This window comes from Lichenostomus cassidix, chromosome 7, assembly GCF_008360975.1.
Source record: "Lichenostomus cassidix isolate B80296 chromosome 7, HeHo_3.0, whole genome shotgun sequence".
In the NCBI taxonomy this organism is placed as follows: domain Eukaryota; kingdom Metazoa; phylum Chordata; class Aves; order Passeriformes; family Meliphagidae; genus Lichenostomus; species Lichenostomus cassidix.
In genome coordinates, this window is record NC_139488.1 from 13,348,034 (window position 1) to 13,374,862 (window position 26,829).

Sequence of the window (26,829 nt, forward strand, 5' to 3'; positions counted from 1 at the left end):
AAGGAATGGGGTTTGGTTTTGGTTTTTCTAAGAGCTTTCCCCATTTCTTTCTCCTCCTAAGCCAATCATGCATTTTAATGTTTTTATAGTTGATATTTTTATTTGAAGGAAATACCATATATTGCTTTTCATTTAAATCTGAGGAGTGCACAGCTGTGGAAAAAAGAAAGCACAATTGACAGAACTACATTCCTGTTACAGTACAGTTAATACCTGAAACACATGGAGCAATTTATGGGTGCTTATGTGGAGCTGTACTATACCAGTGATTTGCTGCTACTTAATATTCCTGTTTAATGTATGACAGGAGGAACTGTTTGAAGCAATACACAACACAGAAAAATAACTGGGCTGCAGTACAACATTAGTAGATAGTCATTTGGGATTTTGGTGCTTTGACATTGATTAATCAGAGAGGAAACTTCAGTAAGAACAGCCAGTTCAGTGAACATTGCAAGTGCTGGTGACTTGTGAGAGGAAATGTAGAAAATGTTCCAGTGAATTATGAGAACTTAAACTAGAAGCTGTCTGGTAGGAATACTCTCTGAAACAGAAATCTGACCTGTTAAAATGTCAGTTGTACTAATATGCATGTTCTCTTTTATAAGAGAAAACTGGAGTAAGCTGAGTTTATTCTAATCAATAATTAAAACTAATCTCAATGAGCTGTGCTGAAAGCATGGTTCTACACATCTGCAACAAAAGTTCATCTCATGCAGAGTGAATGATGCAGTGAATTGTCAGTCTTATGATCAACTCTTTGAGGTCACATTTTGATTTAAGTCTGTCTTTGAAATGGTGAGAAATGAGTGAGTGACAGTTTAGGTAAACTTTTGCATTATTGCTGTAGGCCTAAGTGTTCAAGCCCAGCCTATGACAGTCATCGATTATACTGTTGTTTGTTTGTCAATCATTTTCTTTTTATGGTATGATAAGACTTTTTTGGGTTTGTTTTGTTGTTGTTGTTGTTGTTTTGGGGTTGGTGGTTTTTGGTTTTTTTTTTTTGCATCTCCAGCTGTTATTCATGGTTATATCTATGTCTTTATGATGTGGAAATGTAGGCAGTCTTGCATTTTGGTCTCTTCTCAGGCTGAAAAGATTACTTATGTCAGTTCGTTGCTCTAGCTTGCATAGCATAGGAAAAGCATGAACGTTGCATTTTTTGATTTTTAATGCAAGGTGTTTTCTGCAGTTGATCTTGCAGGTCTCCCTCTAGATTCGTTTACTTTAGGAGTGATATGCTTGAGCCATCAGTAAAATTGCTCTTCTTGTCTTCCAGATTTTTTCAATTCTTTGTGTCATGAGTAATCAACAAACCACCTGCTGCCCTTAATTAACTTGATTTTGGTGAATCAAAGGACAGAGGTCAAGAAGTTGCTTTGTCTTCACAGGAAGCTAATCTATATTGCTGCAAGTGTTGCAGTTGCTTTCTCGGTTGCTTTCTGAGCTCTTGGCCACTGACTGCAAGGCCCAAAATCATCCAAAAGCTTTTCTCAAAGACATGTGAGGGCTGCCTTTGTAGAAACCCAGTGATTGCCTCTCGTATAAGAATGTGGCTATTGTTTCTCTGCCTAGATAAGTTGATAAGAATGATTGATTCCTTTGGTGGAGGTAACCAAAAAGTGTCAGTAATTTGATATCCAGATTGTTCTCTCCTGTTGAGAACAGAAACCTCTGCACTCATTAACTGTGCTGCTTTGTTTTGGTTTTATCTGTTGTTTTTACTTTGAGTAGCCTGAGGAAGGTGTTCAAATCTGAGAAATTGTCCCCAGGTTTACAGAATAGGTATTCAGCTATTCAGTATTACAATTGTTATGTGATAGGATAGGACTTCTTACTGAGAAGTAACTTATCACTGGTGAACAGAGAAAGGGAAATCACTTTTTTAAGTTTGTGACAGATTCTGTGGTGGTGTTTTTTAAATTAATTTAGCTTTTTAATGGATTGTTTGGAAGAATCATTGGGTATCAACAAAGCAGTTTATTTCCTATTTCATTCATTTAGTGGTCCAAAACTAGTTTAAGGGTTTATTAATCCTCTTGGCTAGGTTGTGAACCAAAACACCTTTTACTAGTAGGGCTGAATTATACCCTCCCACCCACACAGCTGACTCAATGGTGCTGTTTCTAATAGAAAACATCCCTCTGAGGAAATAGCCTTTGAAGGAGTTCTAATGTCCATATAGGGAAAAACCCCAACGGTTTTTATGCAGAAAGTGGGAGAGGCTATTTATTCATGGTCACAGCAGATCTGTTTTGAGATTTGTTATTCTAACATAGTGCATCAAGTTAGCTCCTTTCTTTTTGCCTGTCTTTCTTGAGACTGCCTGTAGTTGAGCTGACCTTTAATACTTTTCTCTGCTGCTGTAGCTCTTCTGAAAGAGCTTGGTGTCTTGGCAGCTCTGCCCTTTTGACCAATACTTTCTGTCTTCTCCAGGCAGTACAGGTAACTTTAAAAAGTCATTCTTTCTGCTGCAACTTCATGTTATGCTCTTCCTAAGTAAAATGGAAGACAGTTTTGATGGGAGGCAATGCTTGTCTGAAAAAGGAAACTAGGCTTTGCAATTATTAACTTTAGTATTCTATCTTAAAAAATAGCTCTGTTTTGTATTTAAGAGCTCTCTGACCTGGAAGTGCAGGGAAATCCTGTAAAAGAACTGCCATGCACTGGCCCACCAAAGGTGTGTGTGGTCTGGTATACTTTCTTGCTGGTAATAGTGTTACAGAAAAAGGCTGCAATTCCACAACCCCCAGAAATGGGAGGATATGACTTCCCTGTCCTCTCATCCTTCCTTCCTCAACATTCTTGCTTACACTGTCTCTTCTCTGTTGTCCCATCTTTGGCACTTAACTGGCACTTAGAACACCAAAACTTCCTGCTTCTATTCTGGGTCTCATTCTGTGTTATTTAGGTGAATTGGAGAGGCTCAGATGACTGATGCACATTAGGGTGGTTGTAGCCCTGGAGGCTTGAAGGGAGAGCAGGAATTCACTCATTGATGGTAATGGATTAATCAGGACTTGTTGCCTGTGCCACAGGAAATTCTCGGGGTTGAAGATATTTCAGCATAATGGCTCTCAGCGGTTGTATTGGCCAGGACCATCCTTGTATTCATTCTGAATTAGTCTTAATGCCACTTTCAGGGGAATTGACTGGAGTTCCCTTAGTTGTCTAAAACTGTGTGTTTATTAGGTGTCACCATGGTTTAATTTTCTTCCCTTCTTGCTTTCTTGGTACTGTCTCTTTAGACATTGTTGATGTCAAAGACAATTGCTTTGTAGTCTTGAATCTTATCTTGGTGGTACTAAGTGTTTTGTGAGTGCACTTGCATTCTTGTCTTCAGTCTCCCCTTAAGCATTGTTGAATAAAAAGAAAAATTGTTACCACCCCATCCTAACCCCCATAATTTTTTGCTAAATTGAAATTTGTCTTTGACAAAATGATTTCACAGATCCTTGTTTGAGCAGTATTCTTTCTTAAGTTGGTGGGTTGCATTTCATTTTCTATGTTTTCAGTTGTCTAATGAGTGGCATACACTTTAAAATGTTGGTGGGGGTGGGGTGGTGTACTTTACTTATATGTAGACCGAATTAGTGTAGCAGTAGCATGGGTTAAAGGTAGGGGAAATACTGACTCTATTACTAACTTGCTGCCTCCACCCACGTTATCTTTTTCTTCTTCCTTTGCTCCCTGTGCTAGCTAGAAGTTGTCTCTGTTTTCAGCGAGCTGTGCTAGAGTAGAAGAAAGCAGAGGGCAGAGAATAGAGAACTGTGTTGATGATGCTCATGTAGCTGTTTGTGTCTGGTGGGTGAAAGGCTCCATTCATGGGCAGTCATTGTTATTGTCCTGCACATACTCAGTGAAGAGGTTGCAGATAAGTTTGAAGTCTGCCATCTGGTCTGGCACAGTTCAGCATCACCCCCCACCTTCCCAATATGACGGAGTTCTTTATGTCTGCTAACCCAGTTTGCACAGCTGAGAGATTCTGGTCTTACAAAGAAAATTCAGCAGTTGGGAACACTACATTATTTAATTGCATTTTATTTTTTAGCTTTTACTTAAACTCATTGTAGATTTAGACTTGATGCATGAGGGGTAAAAATCATGAGAAGGGACTGCCAGTGCAATAAAGCTGCATGGTTTTTGCTTCACTTAACAGAGAAGAGAGTGTAGAGTAAACATTAATGTTTCTTCCAGGCAAAACAAGGGAGCTTTGGAGGCATGACAGTTAGTAGCGATTGTCATGTTAGCTCAGCACACATAAATAAACCTGTACTGGCTAAAAGATCCCATGGGATAAAATGCAAAACTTGAAATGGACATAAAGGAAAACAAAGTTTGTGTTTCATAGCAATTTTGCCATAGTTCTTACATGGACGTGCTGGCATTTCATTTGCCTATGTAGTGGCTGTAACAGAAACTTTGGTACCCATTTAAAATGTTTGAGGGTTGTGCTTTATGTGGGATTGCTAAATGTTGCATTGTATGAAAATGCAGTTAACTGTTAATGTATGCAAAGAAATAAACTGATAATATATATGGTCTTTGTTAGACAATGGTGTATTAAAAGAGAGTTGGACTGCTGAACCCCATCTGTTATTTGCAGGTGATTTAAAGAAGAGTTGTGGTCTGTTTTAGCACTTGCAGTAATAGGGCATTATTGACTCTTACATTTTGGAAGCTTAAAGTTTGAGTCGTTTTCCTTATGGTAGATGTGTGGTTAGCAGATGTGAAGGATGTTAGACTCCAGTTTGTGAGAGTAGTCACAGATAAGCAGCAAACAAGGCATGACAGAGGTTTGGTTTCTATTTGTTCTAAAGCCTTTTTTTAAAAATTCATTTCATTTTCTGCCAGTTGTGTTATGTCTTTAGTTTAGTACAGAAAGGGTATTCTGGAGCATTTCCAGTTAGCCTTTGCCTATGCCAGAAATAGACAATGGAAAGACTTAATTTGAAGCACAATTAGACCATTTCTTCCTCTTCCTTTTTTTCTAATTATTAGTCACAAAGTGTTCTTTAGTAAGTCAACAGTCAGGGAAAATTGTGCATGTCTGTCATCCTGAAGCATTGCTTTGGCTTCTAGTTTTGTTGGCATAAGAAGTGTGAGCCATCCAGATTTCAAATGTTCTTGAAATACTTGTAAATTGACTCCTCATTCGCCAGATTTTTGGAGGCTTTCAAAGCATTCCCTGAGATAAACATATGATTTGATAAAATATAAACAATATTTATGTATTTCAAATACATAATCAAATGTGCTTGGCTGTTCATAATCATCATATGATGCACTGGAACCCAAGGATTGCTAATACACTCTTCCCAATGCCTGCAAAACTAGCACATAATTTTTTTTTTTCACATTATACTTATGGAATCTGCAAAGCAAATGATGTGAAGGTATATTTTAATTTTTTTTTTTTAAGAATTTTTGTTTGGGACCCAAAGGAGACATTCTAAAGGTTTTGTTCACTGCACATGCATGGAATGGTAGGTTTCAAAAATTGGAGTATATAGATTTAAAATATGTGAAAAGGAAACATTGTCCTTGCATTAGTAAATCTTGATTCTCCACTCAGTGTATCTGACTTATTTTATAGCTATGAATTTAAAATTTATCCTGTAACTTTTCCACATAGGAGATGACTAATTGAGGTGTAACAGAAACCCTAAAATGTGTAAGAATAGTTTCTCTTCTGTCAGCTTTGCCTCACGCTGATGAATAAGCTTGTAAGTTGCCTCCCTGAAAGGAGCAGGAAAATGGGCAGTATAATATATGTCTTGTTTGACACTGCTGGCTGGCAAGGCTGGTATCCACTCAAAAATTACAGTTCTGGTGTATTTTGTTACCATAAGTGTGAACACCAAAGGCATTGTCTCTACCTAAATATACTGTTCTTCGTAGTTGTTCTGTGAGGCTGGACTCTCCTATGGACAAGCAATTGAATGACTCATTCTGCTGTCCCAAATGCTGTGTAAATAAGCACACGTTAAAATGAATCTCTTTGCTTTCGTGCCTGTTCCACAGCACTTTAGAAAAATACTTGTGTTTATGAAAGGATTTCTTGAGGAAAAAGATTGTATCATTAATACAGACAAGCCAAGAAAATGGTTGCTCAGAGGTTCTCTCTCTTACCAGATTAATCTGCAAGAGAAAAAATACCATAGATGAATGACCAAATAAATCTAGGCAGCAGACTAGGTAGCAACTCTTGGAACTAGCTCTAGACCTGAGTTGAGAAATCAGAAGTCTTGCCTTATGATGGTACCAAACTTTGCCAAAATTGTGCTGCAGGGGAGTTGTATGCATTGGTTGCAGTTTCCAGTGAAGGTATCACTCCACTAGTTGTGATTAATTAACAGTTTTTAAAACAGCCAATTTCTTTGTAGATACACCAGTCTGCTTAAAACAAAGACAAATTTCTTCACTTTTTCTGCAACATTTGCTTAGGTTAGGGATGTGAAATACTAAATCTGTAGGAAGTTAGGGACAGATTACTTGTTTGTCCTTATTTCAGATTGCCAAAAAAGAAATTTGGGACAGATGACAAAAATTAAGAACACAGCTGCCAGTTGTGGAGCATTCAACTCTTAAGAGGAGAAAAGAATTTATGTTGTTTTCCTCACTTACTCCTAACCTATAGCATGATAGCTAGGGTTTATAAGGTTTGTAAAGGAGTTTAAACCCCCCAAAATAAGACTATGTGTTCTGAAAAAACAATTGGGAACTGGCCTTTCAGCTGTGTGAGTTTTGAGTGTGCTGCTGAGTGCTTAGTTTGTTCTACTGTAATAAAAGTTGTCTGCAAATCCAAAGAGAAGTTTTCATTATTAGTTAACCAAATGTACAGCTTTGGCTGGTTTCCTGTGTTGGACACTCACTAGTCTTATTTTTGAAAAAGTTACTCAGTATTTTAGACTAGCCACATCAGTGCCTTGCTTTATGAATACAGGTTTTATTTCGTTCATGTGGCTTACCTCCTTTTAACAAATAAGGCAGTTTTGTGACTTTTAACTCCCCAGCTGTGTATACCCATTCTTTTATAGTGGTTGATCTTTGGATGGTTTGATGTCTACAGTTATTTTGGGGGGAATTTATGGTTTAGAAGTCAGCCCTATAATCACATTTTTCTTAATACAGTTACTTCTTAGTGTATAAGGCAGTAGATTCAAATAAAACCAATTAAAGCCTCATGTGCTCTTATTCCTTAGGTTTCTTAGCTGCTTTGATGTCTTGTTTTCTGTGCTACAGGTAGAGCCCTTCAGAGGATGAAGTCTTTGATATTCTGTAAGTAATACAGTTAGGAATCAATTAGTCATACTATACTAAGTTTGGGGGCTTTTTTTCCCTTTCTTCGTTAGGTCTTCCCCTTAATGCACCTTTTTTTAGACTGATCAGACAATCATTTTCTACTTCATCTTATTTTTTGGGGGCATTTCTTTTTTTTCTTTTGGGAGAATTTCACTGCTTGAAACTTCCTCCCTGCAGACAAACTATTTGGGATTTCATGATTGGTTTATGCTAGTTTAGATCCATGCTGCTGATGAATTGGGCAGCCTCACTCCATCTCATGTTGGCGCTGTTGTTTATGCAGCTGCTTAGTCATTTGGAAAAGCTATCCTGAAAAATAATGCTTGTGAATTAGTTGTTCTTTGATCCATTGGACCACATGGTCAAAATTATTGCAGTCCACACAAGAGATGTGAGAGCGCATGGCTGGGAGGATGACAGGACTGCTTCTTTCTTGCGACGGTTTAGTCTTAAATTTCTAAAAAGCAGTAGTGAAATGAAGCTTGAAGTTTACCAGCTTCTGCAATCCTATCTGTCCTGCTCTGTCTTAAGTAACTTGTGTTCAGCAGGGGAGTATCCCAGCCTGACCTGGGAGGTGCATGGGCTAGCAGAGAGTGAAAAGCGCAGAATGCACCTCATGCACACAGAGCAACAGTTTGTTCATTTAAGATGTCCACAGACACGTTACTTAAATTACACTGAATTTCAACAGGGTTAGTCTGTTAGCACTCGCATCAAGTTATACACATCCCTAGTATTTAATAAATACCTAATGTAAGTTAATATTTAAATTTTTTATTTTATTCCAGTTGCCTGCAGTGAAATGGAGTCACTGGAGTTGTAGGAGGGAGAGTTGACCACTCTTGAGCACAGAGTAATTGCCTCAGGTTCTCCCTTCTGTTGTCTGGCTGCAGCATGCTCTGCAGCAGCCAGGCACTGCAGCTTCAAGAAAACTGCTGTACTCTCCCACCACAGACCCAGGCGTTCCTGATCATTGCTAATCTTTGTTTCAAGAGTTGTAGTGTGCAATCCAGCTGAAGGGCTGGGCAGTGCTCTGTGAGAGGATACAGCCTGGAGGTTTTTTTAATTGTGATGCTCCAGGCTTCACTGAGACTTAGAGACTACAATTTTAATTCTAAAGGCTTAGTCTCAGACAAATTTGGCTATCTTCTCATGGGAGAGCACAAAACACAACTTTGATGATGCCCCTGCCAATAATCTATTTCCTGGTCAGATGTGCAAAGGTCTTTAAAAACATCTTTATTTTAAATGGCACACACCTTCCTTTCCGTTCTTGGGAATACTTTGTCTAATGTAAATGACTAGTAATCATCCTGTAACAGTAACCAATCATGGAAAATTTCTGTCTTAGTAGTATCAATTGACAAAATTTTTATAAGTAACTCTAGGATGACCCCGCTTGAGCAATGGAGGTTGAACCAGATGACTAGCTGTGGTCCCTTCCAGCCTTACCCGCTCTGTGATTCTGTGAAAACACATCTTGTGTGTGAAAGGGTCAGGCAGCTCTGTAACCCAATGCTGCTGCTTCAGTTTCTCAGTGTCTATTTTCCTTTTCTAAGGTTTTAATAAGAATAAACTGTAACCCCTTCTGCAACAAACTTTTTCAAATATCTAATCTAAAACTCCTCTGGTGCAACTTGAAGCCTTTCATCTTGTCGTATCTCTTGTTACTTGCAAGAAGAGACTGTCACCCACCTGTCTACACCTCCTTTTGGGTGGTTGTAGAGAGTGAAGAGATGTCCCCTGAGCCTCTTTTTTTGCTGGGCTAAATAGCCCCCTTTGCAAAGGAAAGCAGAAAACAGGTATTTTTAGTTAGACGTTTATTGTATTGTGTCCATATGAATACGTAATCTCGAAGAGATCGGAAGATGAAATTTCAGTTCTCCTTTCCCATCTTTGAGTCAAAATTACAAAAATTATGTTTAATCTTTAATTCTTGAGTTCTGTTTTGAAAATAGTGGATTCTGATTCTTGAAGCTGGAGTCTAAAAAATTCTGTGGAGGGATGTAGTTGAAATGGAAGCTATAGTAATCTTCTCAACAAAGGTTTACAAGCATATAGCTCCTATTGAACACTGTATACTGAGTTTCCCTGGGTTTTAGTTTGTTTCTTAGGGACAGAGGATGCTTTTAAAGAGGGTTTTTGTAGTGTTTCTCAACTGTGATATTAAATCCACACTAGTGGCACAAGAGTGCCACCAGCTGGTTTAATTAAACATGTGTATTTATTGTTAAACTGATTAAAGAGTTTTGCAAAAAACATGGCAAGATAATTACATGCACAAGTCCTCAGTGTGCTCTTATTGCCTTTTTTTTGATGTACTAAGGTAAGTTATTCTGCTGTACGGACCTTGAGTAAATGGCATCTTTGAATGTACAGATAGCTTTTAACAAGAAAGGAAGTTTTCTATTTAACATGTTTAAAATATTAGAACAGTAAGATAAAATGCTTCAGAAGATCACCAGGTCATCTTTTTCTTACACTTCCTACCCCAGTTTTTGGTCATTATTTTTAAATTGTCAGTGTTAAGAACATATTTGACACCTTTCAGACTGCATGGTACTGTTTTTAAACTCTGTATGCCTGTATTCTTAGCCATTATCTTAAAGCAGAGGAATTAGATACAGCTCAGTCTCTCAGCAATGAGACTGAATCTTTCTAAATTGATCCCACATTTCTGTACTAAGTGATAATCAAACATTGAGCACTGATCAATTTTCTTGTTACAATTTTGCAAAAATATGCAAGTAGATTGAAGAAAGAGGGCCATGTATAATATAGCATCTTACTTGTGAACTGTTGGCCTGCTACCATGGCAAGATGGGCTACATGGCCTTCATGCTTCAGAACCCAGCTAGACAGCTGTTTATCACCTCTTCTAAAATGATTTCCTTAAAATCCACCCATCAGTTATTGTCTGTTAAAAAAAAAAATCTAATATGCTCAGTAATTCAGTGATAGTTTAGAAATCACTTCCATTTTGGGGTTTTTTTGAAACTGACTTTCAGCTCAAGACCTTATCACCTCAAGAATTACAACAACCCAGTCAATATTTCATGATGGAACTGACAAGGATAATAGGTGAGAAAATCTTGAGGTTTTGGCCATGTGTAGAGCATTACTGCATTAGTCATTTAGTTTAGTGCAACAAATTATGTTCTGGAAATCCTAAAGGTGTTTTCATTTTCCTGGTAGCTCATCTCTTCTATCATGTTTAGCAAACATGCTTGGTAGGTATAGGGTTGGTGATGGGCATAAAAATCTTCTAGTACTGAAAAAACTATCTGGCATAAGCAGCTACTCCGTGTTTAAGTAGTGTTAAGTGTGTTGAGTTTTCTAAAAATACTGAAATGCAATTTTCAGTAGCTGCTCCATGAACTTCTGTTACTTAGATCTTCAGGTAGTGGATGTTACATTTCTGTCTTCAAAGAAAGGATATAGGAAATCTTTGAAGTCAAAAACCTAATTTGGAACAAGACTGTAGTCCATGTTCTTATAAACATCAAAGCGAGCTGTCTTTGCTGATTGAACTGCACATGAATACTATTAATTTTTTTTGTCCTAACAGCGTCTAGAACTCTTAAGTATTAATGCTAATTTTACTCAAATCTAGTTTTCTACGTTGTTGAGTATCCACAGCACCTAACGTTTGTTATGGAGACATTAGTAGGCTTATTCCTCTGGTTTTGTTACTTCTGATATTTTGGTCATCATACTTGAATATTTTTAAGTGAAATTGTTACTGCACAAAATATTTTTGTGCACAGCTCTTTTGGCACATTTAATTCTGATTGTGTGACAATTTGGAAAAAACTTTTTAAACTGAAAAAAGCCCTTACGAGAAATGATGGCCTTGTACTGGGGAAGCAGTCACATTACTGCAACAGAAAAATGCATGGTATTGCAGGAGGGGGAGGGACACATACTAGTTTACATAATTGGGATTGCTTTTATATCCTAAATTAATCTAAGGTGAGGCACCACAGGAGGGATGACTTTGTTGCCAGAGCATGAGTTCTCATTGTTGTGATGGGAGCAGGTGGAAAGAAGAGATGCTTTTCATGGTGGAAGACTATAGAAGTTGTTAGCAGAGAAAATGTAGTTAAATGCAAGATAGCAGCAGCCAAGATGACCAATGATAGAAAGAAGGTTAATTGGCCTACCTTGACCTTTCCTGTAGGAGAAATCATCTCCAGCAAATAGTATTTCCTTTAAGGAGAGATTTCACTATCCTCTCTTTATGCTGACACTATCGTTTCTAGTAGGCTAAAACAGAAGATGACTAAACTAAGGAAGAAGCTACAAGTGTATGTTGTAATATTCCTTCTACTGCAGTGCTTCATTCTCCAAGAAAGTGATCTATATTAATCAGAGTCCATGATGACTGAGAACAACTCTATGAAGAAACTCTTAAAAGAATTTCCTTGAACTTGTTACTGGATTTTTATATATACTTTTGAAGTTTGGATTGAGCCAACCATTTTATTCTGCAAGATGTGTAGCAGCGTGTTGTAATGAGACCATTCTAAACTGACTGTGTGGGAAGTTAGAGCCTCTGTTTTAGAAAGGATACAGTTCAGTATGACTCTAAATAATTATACCAATTTTGCAAACCCTCAGCAATGTGGCTTGAGCTAGGCAGCACTGCCATGCTTCCAAAACATAGGATGTAAATACAGACAGTAATTAATACGCAAGCAGAAAAATCTTCATTTACTCTGTAACATAACCTGTGTCTATATTAGTGGATAAATACCCAGGTGGAGCTTTGGCTGGAACCTGGGTTTCTCTTCAAATGCTGTGTAGTGTCTTTCCTGAGCTGTAACTTTTAAAGCCTCCTTGAGATCCTTAATTGCTCATCCCACCATATGGCAGTCACATCAAGTAAACTCTCCCTGCAGGAACTGTATTTGCCTATTTGACACTGCCTTGCATGAAGTTGTAGATATGGGCTCATCATTTTTTAAAGACTATACCTTGTTGTGGCACTGAAGAAGAGGTGGGATTCTGTATTGCTAATTAGTAACCAATAGTATAGTAGGCATGTATAGTTGTCATGCCTTGTCCCATATAGCATCAAAACAAATAAGGCTGAGACAGTTGCAACCACATGGGACAAAACTTGCAGTACAGTGGTGGTACACAGGAGATGTACTTAATGCTCTTGTTAATTGCCACAGCACTAGGCTAATTTCCTTGGCAGACCTGACTTCGTGGTTCTGCAAATTGCTGCATGATGATGGTTTTGTTGCCTGTAGCAGGTGCTGGAGGAGATAATCACTCTGGTGTCTGTAATTAACTGATTTCTGTCTTACTCTACTGGTTGCTTCCACTCTGTTGACTTTGCTTCCCGTTTTGAAAACAGATGAAAATATACTTTCTGCTAATTTATCTTCCCAAGAGAAGCGTGGGGATTTGTAATTTTACAATTTGGACCATACAAGAGAAGAGAGGCTTAAGTCTTTAAAAAAAAAAGGACATGAATTTTGAGTCAGGTTGGTTTATTGTTATGGTAATATCTTTCTTCTTTAAGAATGAAGCAGCAGCCAGGGGAGAAAGCATAAAACCAGATGTCTGCCTGATGACCAGTTTATAGTGGCTTTATGTTTGTGTACTGGAAGTAGAACGCTTAGTTTAAGGAGACTGGACAGGATTTTTAGAAACATTGTAAGTGTGTGTTTTCTTAGTTTTGTGGTTCTAAATGTCTTTACAAATAAGTTTTCTTTTGCAGAAAAGAAACCAGTGGCAGGTAAGCAAAAGTTTTCTTAATTCTGTTGTGTGACATTTTGTACAGGAGAAGAGTGTCTTCTATTAGCAAAATTGCTTTTACATCAGTGTATCAGGCTCATAGTATTTGGGAATGTTCATGTTTTTATGGGAGGGAAGAAGAGTGATGATGTAGGGTTTTTTTCTTTTAAACTCTGCTTTATCTTCTGTTATCAAGACACCATAAAATTACTATACTGACTTCCTTTGACTTATGTTCTTTCTCTTTCTTTCTGCACAAGCACTCCTATTTGGACAGGGAAACCTCCCTTCTTCTGAGAAACATTGCAGGAAAGCCTTCTCATTTGCTGACCAAGGTGATGATGCTTCTTTCTACCTGTATGTGACTATTTCTATGTAGAAAGAATGCTTTCAGTGTGTGCTATGCTTCTCCACCCCTCCCCTTTCCAGGAACTTCTGCATTAACTTACATGATTTTCCTGATTATCCAAGGTGCTTTTAAAGGCTGAATTGTTTTGTTTGTTTCTGGAGACTTATCAAAGTGTTCAAGTTCTTGACAAATATTTAATAGCCATGTTAACAGGTAAAATGCTTTAAGTGAAAAGCAAATGCACTGAGCTAGAAATTCTTTTGTTCCTACTGCCATTCACTAGTTAAAAAAAAAAAAAAACCAAAAGTCCTAAATGTGAAAAGTATGTGGGAGTGTTCTGTAGTTTTAAAAGGCATTAGTAGCCTTAAAGTTCTCTTGCTGTATCAAAGACAAACTAGTAAGTAATGGGGTATTTTTTAATAACATGTTGAATGTTGATTGAGTGTAATGTGGGGAGAATATCCTAGTAGGACAGTGGTCTAATGAGTCAGGTATGTACAAATCTTGATTATAAATTCATTTTCTTTACAGGAAAGAGGTCAGTAATATACTGAGAGATCACAAATTGTCATTCAGTTTGTTAAGAATTATATCTTCTGTATGTATTTCCTTTTGAAACTGGAGTAGGAGGGATGGACCAAGCTATAAACCTCTTCAATCAAAATACAGGCTGGGATGAAGAACAGCTTGGTGTAGCTCAGAGCTTTGAATATTTGGTAGCTGAGGTGTCAGATGTATCTGCTAATACATACTGCAAAACCATTTCTGTGGGTTATTTTTTAATTTACAGACATTCTAGTGGAGAGACCTCAGGCGAGCCTGAAGTACCAAAATACAACTTGGTGACGTCAAAACAATAAAGGATGATGTTCACCGGGCCTAAGTAGTCTGTATTTAGCAGCAAAAGTTTAGAATTAGTTTACTGCCTTTTCTTAAATGCCTTAATATTCTTCTCAAAATGCTCAGCATGTATCTTGACAACAGCTTTTCAGGCTGTCTTCCAGAGGAGTACAAACAGTAAAAACCAAGTAATCTTCTGGTCTTGATTGTTTTGCCTAAATTTTAAGTCCAATACTTCTACCTTGGCCCACTCCCAATAGCTCTTGGCCCCTCTGCACCCCCCAAGAAAGCCAACAAAACAGCAATTGGCTTGATTGCAAATAGATTAACAACAGCTGTGGCACAAACAGAAACCACAGTTTTCTTTCATCTCCATGTGTCTTCAGATCCTCCCTTCTGGTTGTTTATATGTGGGATGAGTGTTAGTTACCATATGGGAGCTTCATTTTAAAAAGAGCATTAAATGATCCCTTTGTATCATATGACCATAGACTAGGTCACATCAGGCATTCTAATAAACTCCAAAGTTACATGTTTGTATATATAAATCTTTGTGTTGGCTAATTAGACTTCACAGCTCTTTGATTCAGGTGCTTTTGATGAGCTTGCTGATTTTCTGAGGGTAATGTTTGGTCAGCTTGTGACTGTTTCAGTACAGCTGTGTCTTCCATTTCTGACTACTGAGCACACAGACCTGGTCTGGAGTTTACTGGTTCTCTTCTGATCTGCAAACGGAAATATCTCTAGCAAAATGATGAATTGAAAGTTCACTTTGCTGCTTAGATCTCTTCAGCTTGCTGTAACATTGGATAAGCCCCTGCATGAGTGAAGCATACTGACAGAGAAATGGAAAATGGGACATCTCCTTGTAGCAAGGTGTTAGATCAGTTGACAGTAGGATCATGTTGCAGGTCTATGCTGGTGTCCCTGGTGTGTCAACTGTTTCTTACTGTCTTTACTGTTTCTGGTTTCTTCCCTTCTCTGGTATGTCTACCTCTTACATTGAGACTAAAGACACTTCGGAGGAACAACAACACCGTTTTTGTCCTCTGGTAATACAACTAATTGTAAAAATTCTAGCCATGGACTAGATTCCTTCTCCATTACAGCCATGCACACAGTTCCTGTTGCAGTACAGGGCAGATCTCAGCACAGAAAATTATGCATTCATTTTGGTGATCTCTTCATTTTTAGATATAATTCCAGGTATTATTGTTCATTCACACACAGCATTCAAACCTTTGTTTGAAAACAGAAGGAAGTAAAAGCATATCTGTAAAATAAGTTCTTGAATATTGAAAATAAAGCAATATAGCTTCATTGGCAAATCTGCAGGCTTGTGTCCCTGTAATAAATATACAACACTAAGCTTAGTCCTGTGAAATTAGAGCACATACAAATAATTTTGAGAGAGTATTCAAGGCTTAAATACATGTCAGTTTTGGCCATGAAAATAGAAAGGTAATATGCTGAATTTTAAGTGAGCTTTTCTTCTACTGTTCTGATGCATGTGAAGCTGAAACTACATTGAGGAAGACAGATGATAGTGATTTAATGATATAATGATTCGGATGGTATGTCAGCATCTGGAGGTAAAGGAACCATGTTATACCTTCCCAAATAGCACGGACGTCATTCTTCTTTTCTTGTTGACCTGAAAGACAAAAATTCTTCTTATGAATGTTGATTCCCTTCCTTTGTAGAGTTTGGTTATTGCACACTGTAATTCCTTTAGACTTCTGATTAAATCAATTGTGATGTTGGTTTCGTGCACCTTGTGGCCTGAGAGGCCACTCTAATTCAGATGTGCTCATTCTCGAATTAAGTATCTGTTTGAAATTTATTTTTAATACAGTTTGAAAATGCAATAATTGATTTCTAATCTGCAAAGAATGTAAGGACAATCTAAAAATGGCAGCCTCCTACAGACACTTTCTGAGGAAGTTGTGATGTCCTGTGTAGTTTTAATGTCCTTTGTCTTTTTTATTATGGTAATGATATTACATACTTTGTCATTATAATAAAAACATAATTTATATATTATTTATAGTAATCTGTTGTGGTTGCATTGTTAGACAATTAGCCAGTGTTCTGAAATCTTTCTGCCCTGTTCTGCCTATCAGTTGAGCTTTTTGTCCAGCTGAAACTCCTTGCCATTTAATTGTAGTATCTCCTCTGTTATGTTGTAGTAGTCTTTCCACTCTCAGACTTCCTTATTGTGGTTTCTAAGGCCCCTTCTTCCTTCTGGTTTGTTTGGGTATTTTCCCCTCCCCTTTCCTGTTTTTCCCCTGGTCCCAGATCCCAGTACTCTTTCTTGTACAACTGTTTGCCCTAGTGAGAAGCCTGGCCTAGAGCTGTTAATAGACAGGTCCTGTTCAGAGGCAAGTGGGATGATAATGTAGTGCAGATGGTTGCTTCAAGGCATAAAGAGACAGTGAAATTCCTTTGGATTTTTTATTTCAGCGCTTTCAGTTTTGTCAAATCTAGTCTGAGTAGTCTTTCAGGCAGATGGCAGAATGCACGTCTCTGCTGATTAAGGTTTTGTTCTGCCATACCTAGAAACGTAACTTCAAAAGGGCACAGTTCTACCTGGAGGCATTAACCAGCAGTGCACCTGAGAGGTCAGTACTGGGTCCAGTACTTCTCAACATCTTCCTTAGTGATATGGGTGGTGGGGCCTTCCCTTACAGACTTTGGGGAAGAAGATCCCTTCTGTGGGAAATTTTGACAAGGGCCAGTGTGACTTTGTAATGCTTTCAAAACGTAACTGCTGCTTTCCAGTTTCCATTCAGAAGCCATCTTCTGTGTTTGAGTTAGGCTTCTAATAGCAAAACGCTTGTGAATAGTGAACAGTGAAGTAGAACAAAGGAAAAATATGACACTACCCCAGTGTAGTGTCACTGTAATATCTGAGACCTTTTCAGGTGAATAATTCTTAGATGCAGCCCCTAAAGCAATATTACCACTTCACAGGCACTTCCATATTTAGTAGCATAGTGCAGTATAATGACAATGTCAGGAATATTCCAGAGGCATAGGAAAGTGTAATAAACTGGGAAGGAAGAAGGAGGAAATGTGTGGTGAGTCTGTATTAGGGACGATGAATCCCCACCAGGGGTTCTCTCATTTAGAGAGTTTTAGATACATCTTGCTTCCTTTCTTCTTCACCCAGATAGAGGTTATTTAGAGTTACTGTGAGAAGAAATGCAATAAACATATGTATTGAGAATGGCCATGAACTACTACTTCTGTAAACACAGGTTCACTGATTGTAAATGGACTGTGCCATGACTGCGGCACATTTTTAGGGTAGGAGTATTCTGCTTATCAAGAAATATGGAAGAACTGCTCTTAATATTCACACATTTTAGTGCTGATCACATACACTCTTGTTCTAGTGTTCTTTTTAATAATAAATGAAAGCAATTGACAGAAAAACTTCATTGATGTGATTTATATTCAGATTGATATACATTAAACATGAAGCTAATAAAGATGCCTTGAAGTTTTGGGCAGTTGGGTACAAATGGAGATGTTAGTATGGTGTTCTCTGGTATGAGGAACCTCTGTTTCAGTACAAGCTCTGCAAAATGGAGAGTCCTTGCAAAACAGGTGATTGCCTTTGTGCCCAAGGCTAGACTGTAGTTGGGAAAATAAACAGTGGATACCTGCTTTAGTCCTTCACAAGTCAATGCTGCTTGTGTATTTAGTTATCTTGTTACCTGCATTCAAAGAAGGAGTTCAGAAAAAAATGCAAATACTAAACAAAGAAGAAATTTCTTCTTTTATGCATTTTGTAATTTGTGTATCTACTTTGCACACTTTGCTAAAATGTGAGCTTTGTTACTTATCTCTTATGCTTTAATTACTGGCTTTTCTAAGTACCCTTCTTAAGTGGTGGCCTCCCCCCTCACACCTTTTTGCATTCTATTTGTGATCTCTGTAAAAGAGATCACAATTATTACTCATTATTAGCATTTAAGTGTTAATAACACTTAAAAATGTAAAATGAAAAAAAAAGCCAACCTAGAAATGTGAGGCACAAAATCATTTGAGCAAGGTCAGCATACATCTTGCATCTTTAATGCTAGAGCACAGCTGAAATATCTTGTAACTGCATATTTAATTGGAAACTGGGAGAGGAAGCTATGTCATATTATGGAAATCTTAACTTTATATTTTTTTGTGTTATTCTTTTTTGTATTATTAAATATTCTTTATATTGTGTTAATATTTCACTGTAGGCTAAAATTATTCAAAACAAGGTTCTGGTATATAAATGCAAGGAGGAAGATCATTAATTTATGACCTGTGCACCGAAGAGATAGGCATTTTCTATTTAGGTTCACAATATGTTCAAATATTTTGAATTACGAAGTTCTATACATAAGTATGTTGCCAAGTATTCTTTAAATCAGGTGCAACGTTTTCCATAACCGAAAAGTAATCTCAGCTCAAAGCTTTAAAATGCAAGTGTAACAGTAGTCCCTGAATAGTCCTGTTAAGTGAGGAATTTATGTTGCAATTTGGCTAAAAGAGAATATCCTTTTCCTGCCAGAGGTGGAAATGACTCTCCATTATATTTTGTGTTTTTATAAAGAGTGGGTATGTATGTAAGAAAAGGGTTCTTACTTTATTAGTACAAGCTGATGGACTGCACATGCTTCCTCCTGGCCAGAAGTCGTGTTGTGTTTGTGTACAGGGGGAGGATAGAGCCTGTGTTTGTGTCCAAGTGCTCTTCCAGGGTGGCTTTGATGGGCAGGGGACTGTTTTCCTGGGGCATTAGAAGACAAACAGAATAAATGGTTGTGAGTTTTGGTGGATTATTAAATTATTTTATTAAGGAATCAAAACAGTTCTTCCTCCTTGTCTCATGAAATGTCATTTGCCACATCAGCAGTGATGCAGCAGAGGCCTGAGCACTAACTATAAAGAAAAGCTTGAATAACTCAAAGTCTCTGACTACTATATGCTTTCAGAAATTTCAGATTCTTGCTTTCTTTTCCTTTGTGTATTTTCCAGTTAGTAAATTCAGACCTCTTTTTATAATTTGTTACTGGTTGAAACCGGTTCTTATTTTGATAATTGTAATTCTGTTTTGTTTTGTTTTGTTTTTTTAATTTAAACTGACTTTGTTAAACTCTAATAAAGTATAAGGAATCCTAATCTCTGGACCCACGTTAAATTGAGGAGGAAATGAAAAGTAATTGGTGGGCATTAAAATAGTAAATCCTTAAAATCTTTTTTGGTCTACATATTTATTTTTAAAAGCATTTTAAGGAATGCTGGATTTTAAACTTTGAGGTCACCAAAGATGTTTTAGCTCTGTTGGCACAGATATGAGAGGCCACAGCTGCTTGTTGCTTGCGCTGGTGTTGCTGCCTGTGTGCTGTGGCAGGCAGATCTTGTGTTGCTTTGCACAGGTGGACAGGGAATTGGGCCGGGAAATTGTGCAGCTTGACTTGAATGAAGCACAAACCCAAGCATGCTGACAACTTTTGTATGGTAGTAAAGGTTTATGGTTGGGTTAATGAGCAGCTTTATTAAACTACATATTACAGGTTCTCCAAATACATGATAAGTCTTTCGCTTTTGCCGATTTCAAAATGAGCAGGTGCACAGCATCACTTTTAGAAACTTACAAATGTTTCACAGAATAAGTTCGGTTGGAAGGCACCCACAAGGATCACTGAGTCCAACTCCTGTCCCTGCACAGGATATCCCCAGGAGAGTTGTCCAGACACTTCTTGAACTTTGTCAAGTCTGGTGCTATGAAGCCTCGTTTTTTAGTAATAATTTATTTCTATGGATGGAAATGGTTAATGTTAAGGAATAGGAAGATTAAATGATTCTTGGCTTCATGGCACAGTTTGTTTTTCATAGAATGCTAATCTGATTTAACCTTTCGAAGCTATAGGACACCATTGCTATTGTGAATAAAAAGCCGTAGTTCCCTGTAGACTAATAAAAGCTATGTTCCTGGGTAGATCAGTTCCCTGATAAGGTTTCAGGCTCACATTATTTCTGCTCGTGTCAATTTACTGGTTCATTTTATTGAAAAGAATTGCGTTTCTCACAAGGCAGCATTCTGGCCTGTCCAGCTGATGTTTCTTCTGCTGCACAGGATGGTCACAGGTGTGAAGGACCAAAAGCTACTAAAAGTGCAGTAAATTACAAGGGAATGCTCTTTAGCAGTTGATATGAATATTAGTAACTCATTGAGAAGTCAAAAATTTATGCTATGTGGATTTCAAAATAGCTGAATCTTGACTTTTACAAGAAAAGCAACCATCTAAACACATGGTAAAAAAACTATGAATTACATTCATAGAAAAAAGCAGTAGAGAACTAAATGTCTGTGGCATGCTGAATGTTGCTGTGATGGGATATGGTACTTTGGCTCTGGGAAAAATACTAATTATTCTTTTCTAAGGATACTGAATATTTTGGAAGGGATTTATGTGGATTTTAATAGACTTGTTTGTGCTAGAGATTTTTCAGTAATTATGATGTTTTTAGGTATTAATCACAATGAAAATCCACAGTTTTAGATTTTGAAAGTCTGAAAATTGCATGTCATTTTCAAAATGGTTGTTGCTTGTTTACCTGCATGTTTCAAATGCAATTTCAACAGAAATATCTATAATCTCCAGAACTGAAAAATATGTATTTCTAGTCTTAGCAATATACAGTTCTCTTTAGCATCAACAGATAGATTTCAGTTACCTGAATTTTTAATGCATTTCCAATTGTAATAAAAATAGATTATTTAGAAGAGCAAAAGAATGCTCATTTGCCTTGTGTTTTAAAATACTTAAAGGAAGGAGAAATACAGCTTGAACTTAGTAAAGATAAAGGGAGTGTTCAAGCCTCTTACTGCAAATGGATTTAATAGTTTAAAATCTTTCAAGCTACTGTATGTATTATGGAATCCTAGTTACAAGATTTATTTCTATACTTTCTGTGTGCTGTTAAATTCTGATATTTCTTGCTATGCTATTTGTGTTTCATGTTGATCAGCCAAAAATCTACTGGGTGTATTTTGTTGTACACTGTTGTTGAATATGTATTATCCCAACCTATGACTGTAAATATCTAATATGCTAAAATATTTGGTAGCATAAGGCTGTTTGCAGTACAGGAGAACAGAATAATGCCGAATGTCTATACAAAATATATACCTGCAGTATGTTTCTTTGGGGATAATGGCAGTTGTATTTCTAAATGTTAGATAGTAACACTCTTTGTCTTAAAAACTAATAGCTTTCATCATTGCTAAGGAATAGTTGGAGATTTGTAAGTGAGCAAAATCAGCATTTCAGTTCATGTTTAAAGCGTGGTAGCCTCAAACTTAGAACCACTGGAACGTGACTAAAGTTTGTGTTAACTGGAATTGTGTGTTGTGTCCCCTAGGAGGAACAGGCTGCTAAACTGAAAGCTGAGAAGATTAGGGTTGCATTAGAGAAGATTAAAGAAGCACAAGTGAAAAAGGTGAGTTAATTACACTGGTCTATAAGATCCTTATGTTACTCTTTTTTCACCTGGAAAATGCAGGTGAAAAAAGAATAAAACTTCTTCTCATTTGTGTCTATTACCCTTAAGTTGCCCTTTATAAAACAGGAGCACTGTAGTGTTCTAATCTTTAGTGGTAATGTGCTTTCCCATCTAGACTGAACCTAATCAGGAAAATCCTAGGATATGGAATAACATATGTTAGTTATTCTTAAGGAATAGCTTGTTTTGCAGCTAGTGCTCATTGAGAAGATTTTACCCTTCCTCCCAAAACTGAAATGAAGGTCCAGCCTCCTCAGATTGTTCCTGTATATTCTGCAGTCACATGTTTAAAATCTGTGCCTGTTTTCTTCACAAGCTTTTTCCCATTATGCTTAGCAGGATTTGCCAGTCATAAATGGAAGATAAGTATTTCAGACTAAAGACAGAGATTACCAAGTGGAGAGAGTCTACTGACATTACTTGATGTACTGTCAAAGAATATAGAGTACCCTTAAATTTTAGCATTTTTATTTTATGAACTGGAGTTTTTCAGTAGCTTAAAATGCCTTTTACATTAACTGTTTGTAGATCAAAAGCTGGAAAAACTGTCCTGACTGGAAGATGGGAATTAACAAGTCAACCAATGTGTTACAACTACTAGAGTTTATCTTTCCCAGCTGAACAAGATGCAAAACCAGAAATATAATGATTGGCTAAAAGAATCTGTTGTCTTAAGTATTTTGATTGGTTTAAAAAAATGGGTGGATATTTTTTCTGGATAGTGACCTCTTTAAAATGGCTACGAAAACCCTTTGTGTTTTAAAGGCAGATTTTTTACACTATTGCTTCATATTCCCCAGAAAAATAAGATTTGTTATTGCTATATTGTTTACATATTGACCATTTTTAGAAAATACTGTAGGAAACAGGCAGAAAGCTTAAATTGCACATCTGAAAAATTCTGGTTTTTGTAAGCTTGTGCAGAGCTCTATATGTGTTTGTTCCATCTAGGTAAGTGAGAAAATTGTCTGAAAGACATTTTAATAAGCAGAACAGGACACTTCAGCAGGAAGGATTTTTGCCTTAACACACATGTGAAGGACATTCTCATTGTGTTGGAAAGACCTTTATATTTACTTTCTTGTGCTGAAGGAGAGCCGTATCTTGTTAAGTGTCTGTGATACAAATAGCTAGCTATCACGTATGACTTTATACCTTTTGAGGGAGTGTTTTGATTGAATTTTGTGCTACTGTAAGAAAATCTCAGAAAAATAAACAAGATCTTAAAAACCTTATTTTTATTTTAAATGTGGTCGATTGATCCTCCTTTTTTGTTTTCTTAATTTTCTGCTTAATAGTTGGTGATCAGAGTCCATATGTCTGATGACAGCTCAAAAACAATGATGGTGGATGAGAGGCAAACAGTGAGACAAGTGTTAGACAATCTGATGGACAAATCACATTGTGGCTACAGTTTAGACTGGTCATTGGTAGAAACCATCTCTGAATTGCAGATGGGTAAGTAATAATTAAAAGCATTTCTAATTCTTATTCATTGATGCAGCAGTTGTCTGTATCCTCAGAATTATTTAAATACTTGTCTTCATAATGTTCATCATCCTGTTCATTAATGTAGTAAATGCTAATTCATGTAATAAAGCTCATGATTGACCTTGTTTCAGAATGATCTGGAAATTATTTCTTCTTTCATGTTAAAAGCATGGCTAAATTCTGTGGTGTAATGTAGAAATCTTACTAGTGTCTGGTCACTGAGCCTCTTGGTATTGATGTATTCTTCACAGAAGAAAGAAGTAAGGGATAAAAAACTTACTGTGCTTCTTCCTCTTCTTAAACAGTATTGTGAACTGATCCTAATAACTCCTATTGCATAAAGCTATATACTTTTTTTTCCTTTTAAATATATTAATGGAATTAGCAATATTCCTCTAAAAGCAGTTACTTTGCACTGCATTGCACATACCACATTGTTCATTTAACCAAAGGATATAGTATCTTAATGGAAAAGAGGGGGAATGGGTAAAGGTGCATCTTACGTATTGACTTTGATTAAAGAAAAACCCAGAACTGAACCCAAATACCTTGATTGCAAACTACAGTGAAAATCAATGTTTCTTCTCTCTTTTGGTGAAACCTTTTCTGTATCAGGTAGTGTAGCATCTTAGGAAACAAAAACTGTTGTTGTGGTGTGACAGGGTATTCTTTGAATCTTCTACCTATCACATGAAAAATAATATCTCATTAGGCTCAAAAACTTCAAATTTTAATAAACTGGGCTCTTGTAATGAGAGTTGATATGTTTTGAAAGCTATCCAGTTTCACTAACAAAGCTGCAGTGGGATATAAACTTCTGTATCATAGTCATCTGGAGCTTTTTTTGTTTTGGTCTTCTGTTAGGTAATGAGTTTTTTACTTTATTGGAAGATGTTACTGCTGTGGTGTTCATAGAGCTTGATGGGAGTCATAAACTGTAACTCAGAATCTTCTTAGATGAATTCCCTGAGACCTCAGTAATGTCTTCTCATCTGACACTCCCTGCAGATGACCTTTTTTTGCATTCACACTAAGATGTTGAGATGTTGTCTGTTATTTGAGTCTTCATTAGCAATGGCTTCTAGACTGGGATGTGATCAGTGCCATATACCCTCTGTAAGAATGTGGGGGAATTGATTTTGTGGGAAGAAAAATCATGTTCTACTTTCAGGTGCAATTGAAAGGTCAAGCAGGTTGCAAAGGATTCTAAAAAAAATTTCCTGAAATGCTGCTGTGTGGCCTGTATGAAGAAGGAATAAAGTGTAAACAGCTAGATTCTACTTCAGTGTGTTTAAAAGGATGAGAAAGTTGGTCTAGTGGTTTCCCAAAGATTTCTCCTTATTTATTTTAGAATGAGGATTTTCAGCTATTTTCCACCATTTCAGTAAATTTTCCTCCTTTTCCTTACTCTCTTCTCTTTTGCTTATTTTCAGTATTCTGAAGTGCTTCTACTAGTGCACTAGTGGTAATTATTTCAATGGATAGTCAAAGCTCAGAGCTTTGGCTGAGAACCAAAATTCTCAGAAGCTATTGTTGATACATCATTTATTGAGCAAGAGAAATCATAGGAAGTAGACAGTGTCAGTTTTCAGACTTTACAATGCCCCTACTAGCCACAGTATTCTGCATTTCAAAAGCATTTTAAAAGTTTTCCCTCTGATCATTGCCCATTACTTTTTTGATACTTCATGATTGAGATAGTCATTGGGGATGGTAGAAATATGTTTTGTGCCCCAAAAGCTGCTCAATACATTCCTCTGGGAATTGTGTAGACCAGAATACACATAAATGTGATAACCTTCTTTGTACTCATGAAATTTGAAATGTTATCATTTGAGTCTGCATTGTACCTGTGGGATGGGTAGGCCTTCTCAGATAACACTTCATATGTTGATGGAATTATAAGTCTGAAGATACAGAAGTCAGTGTTGAGTGACTGGATGTATAAAATTCTTCTTTGTGCTCATAAAATTTGAAATGTTATCATCTGAGTTTGCAGTGTATCTGTGGGAATGTAGGCCTTCTCAGATTAAAAAAAAAAAGAGCAGTTCATATGTTGATGGGACTATAAGCCTGAAGATATGGAAGTGAGTGTGACTGGATGTACAAAATTAAACCAGGCATGTCTGAAAATTTACCAAGTTCTTTTGGTCTCTTAGCATAAGCTTCTCCCCCATTGTCGTAGATCTAGAGCTCTTTCTCTGCATATATGCCTTGTCTCCTAGATATGACTACAGATTCGTTTCTATGATAAACAGATTTCAATGTATTTTCTCTCTTGTTATTTCTGTAGAAAGGATCTTTGAAGATCATGAAAATTTAGTGGAAAACCTCCTGAACTGGACAAGAGATAGTCAAAACAAACTAATGTTCGTGGAACGTATAGAGAAATATGCACTTTTCAAGAATCCACAAGTAAGCCTGAGATTTGTGTTGTGTGTGTGTGGCTGACTGCAGTTTCTTACTTTCTTGGTAGCATTCATTTCCATACTTTCATTTTGGTACTTGTGTGTGTTAAAACAGCTTTACACTTCAGCACCATGTACCTCCACAGTGTTGTTGGCACAAAGTCAAGTCCCTAAGAGAAAACCATGAGCTGAAACAGTCTGTTTGCTAATGTGTTTGTGGGTAGCTTTAATGCACATGAAGGCAGGCAGTTTCAGGGGATTTGCACCCATACTTAGTGCTGCTCAATTATGTAAATATGCAAGAAAGGTGTTGACAGATACTGCTAATAGTAATGTCTCTGTACTGTGTATTCTTACATTGCTGGCAAGAAGGGGAAGACAAAATCTAAGAGAATACCTACTCTGTGGTCAAATGGCAAGTGAAGAGAGCATGTGTCCCTTCCTGTGGAAATTGGGACCTGCCTATTCACCTGTGTTTCCTGCTCCCTGGCTAAGAAACCAAAGGCCTCTCTTCCTCTCAAATGGCCTCAAAGACCTCTCTTCTCTCAAATGGTAGCTACAGACTTGGTATCTGGCAACAGTTCGGTATTGTAAGGGAGTGGAGGAAAAGAAACAGAAAAGCAGAAGGTGGCTCTTTGAAGAATTTGAATTGAAAAGAACTTGATGTAGTACCATCACTTGATCTCTGTCTTAATTCTTACCTTATGTATCCCTTCTAGGGTTATAGATTATTTTTATATCTGTGTGGCATCATATGCTAGTTTACTGGATTTAAACTGGGTATGAGTTTTGCACAGTCATCCTATAGGACAACATCCATTTACTTGACTTAATTTATTTTTAAGCAAGATCTGAAAACCAAGTCTTAATAAAAATGCATTGCACTGAAGCACCAAAGCTAATTCTTTTTAAAAGTTTGTAGATTAGAGGTTTGCTATCAGTACATATAGTAGGCACTGACACAGGAATGAGGTATCAGCGTACACCAAATATTTCTCCTTAATATTTAAAATACTGAACTGGCTAAACTTTGTTAATATTTGGGGGTTTTCCCCTATTAGAGCTAGGGGTTAGGAAGATGTTTTTCATTGTCTCAGTCTTTTTCAAACTGAATAAGTGTACAAAACTTATTAA

The 26,829-nt window shown here is 37.0% G+C and overlaps 1 protein-coding gene across 4 annotated transcripts in view; it reads left to right on the forward strand.

Moving 5' to 3' along the window:
- RAPH1 (Ras association (RalGDS/AF-6) and pleckstrin homology domains 1) overlaps positions 1 to 26,829 on the forward strand; it is an 84,400-nt gene that overhangs the window by 36,244 nt on the left and 21,327 nt on the right. For 3 of the 4 annotated variants that reach the window (XR_014853446.1, XM_085066265.1, XM_085066266.1), the window contains exons 5-8: positions 13,314 to 13,388; positions 21,656 to 21,733; positions 23,095 to 23,254; positions 25,581 to 25,702. Coding sequence is in view for 3 of the 4 variants with exons in the window: in XM_085066265.1 (XP_084922391.1) it covers positions 13,314 to 13,388; positions 21,656 to 21,733; positions 23,095 to 23,254; positions 25,581 to 25,702 (435 nt within the window). In the remaining variant the exon portion in view is untranslated. The remainder of the gene's footprint in view (positions 1 to 13,313; positions 13,389 to 21,655; positions 21,734 to 23,094; positions 23,255 to 25,580; positions 25,703 to 26,829) is intronic. The other variant, XM_085066267.1, reaches the window with a different exon arrangement.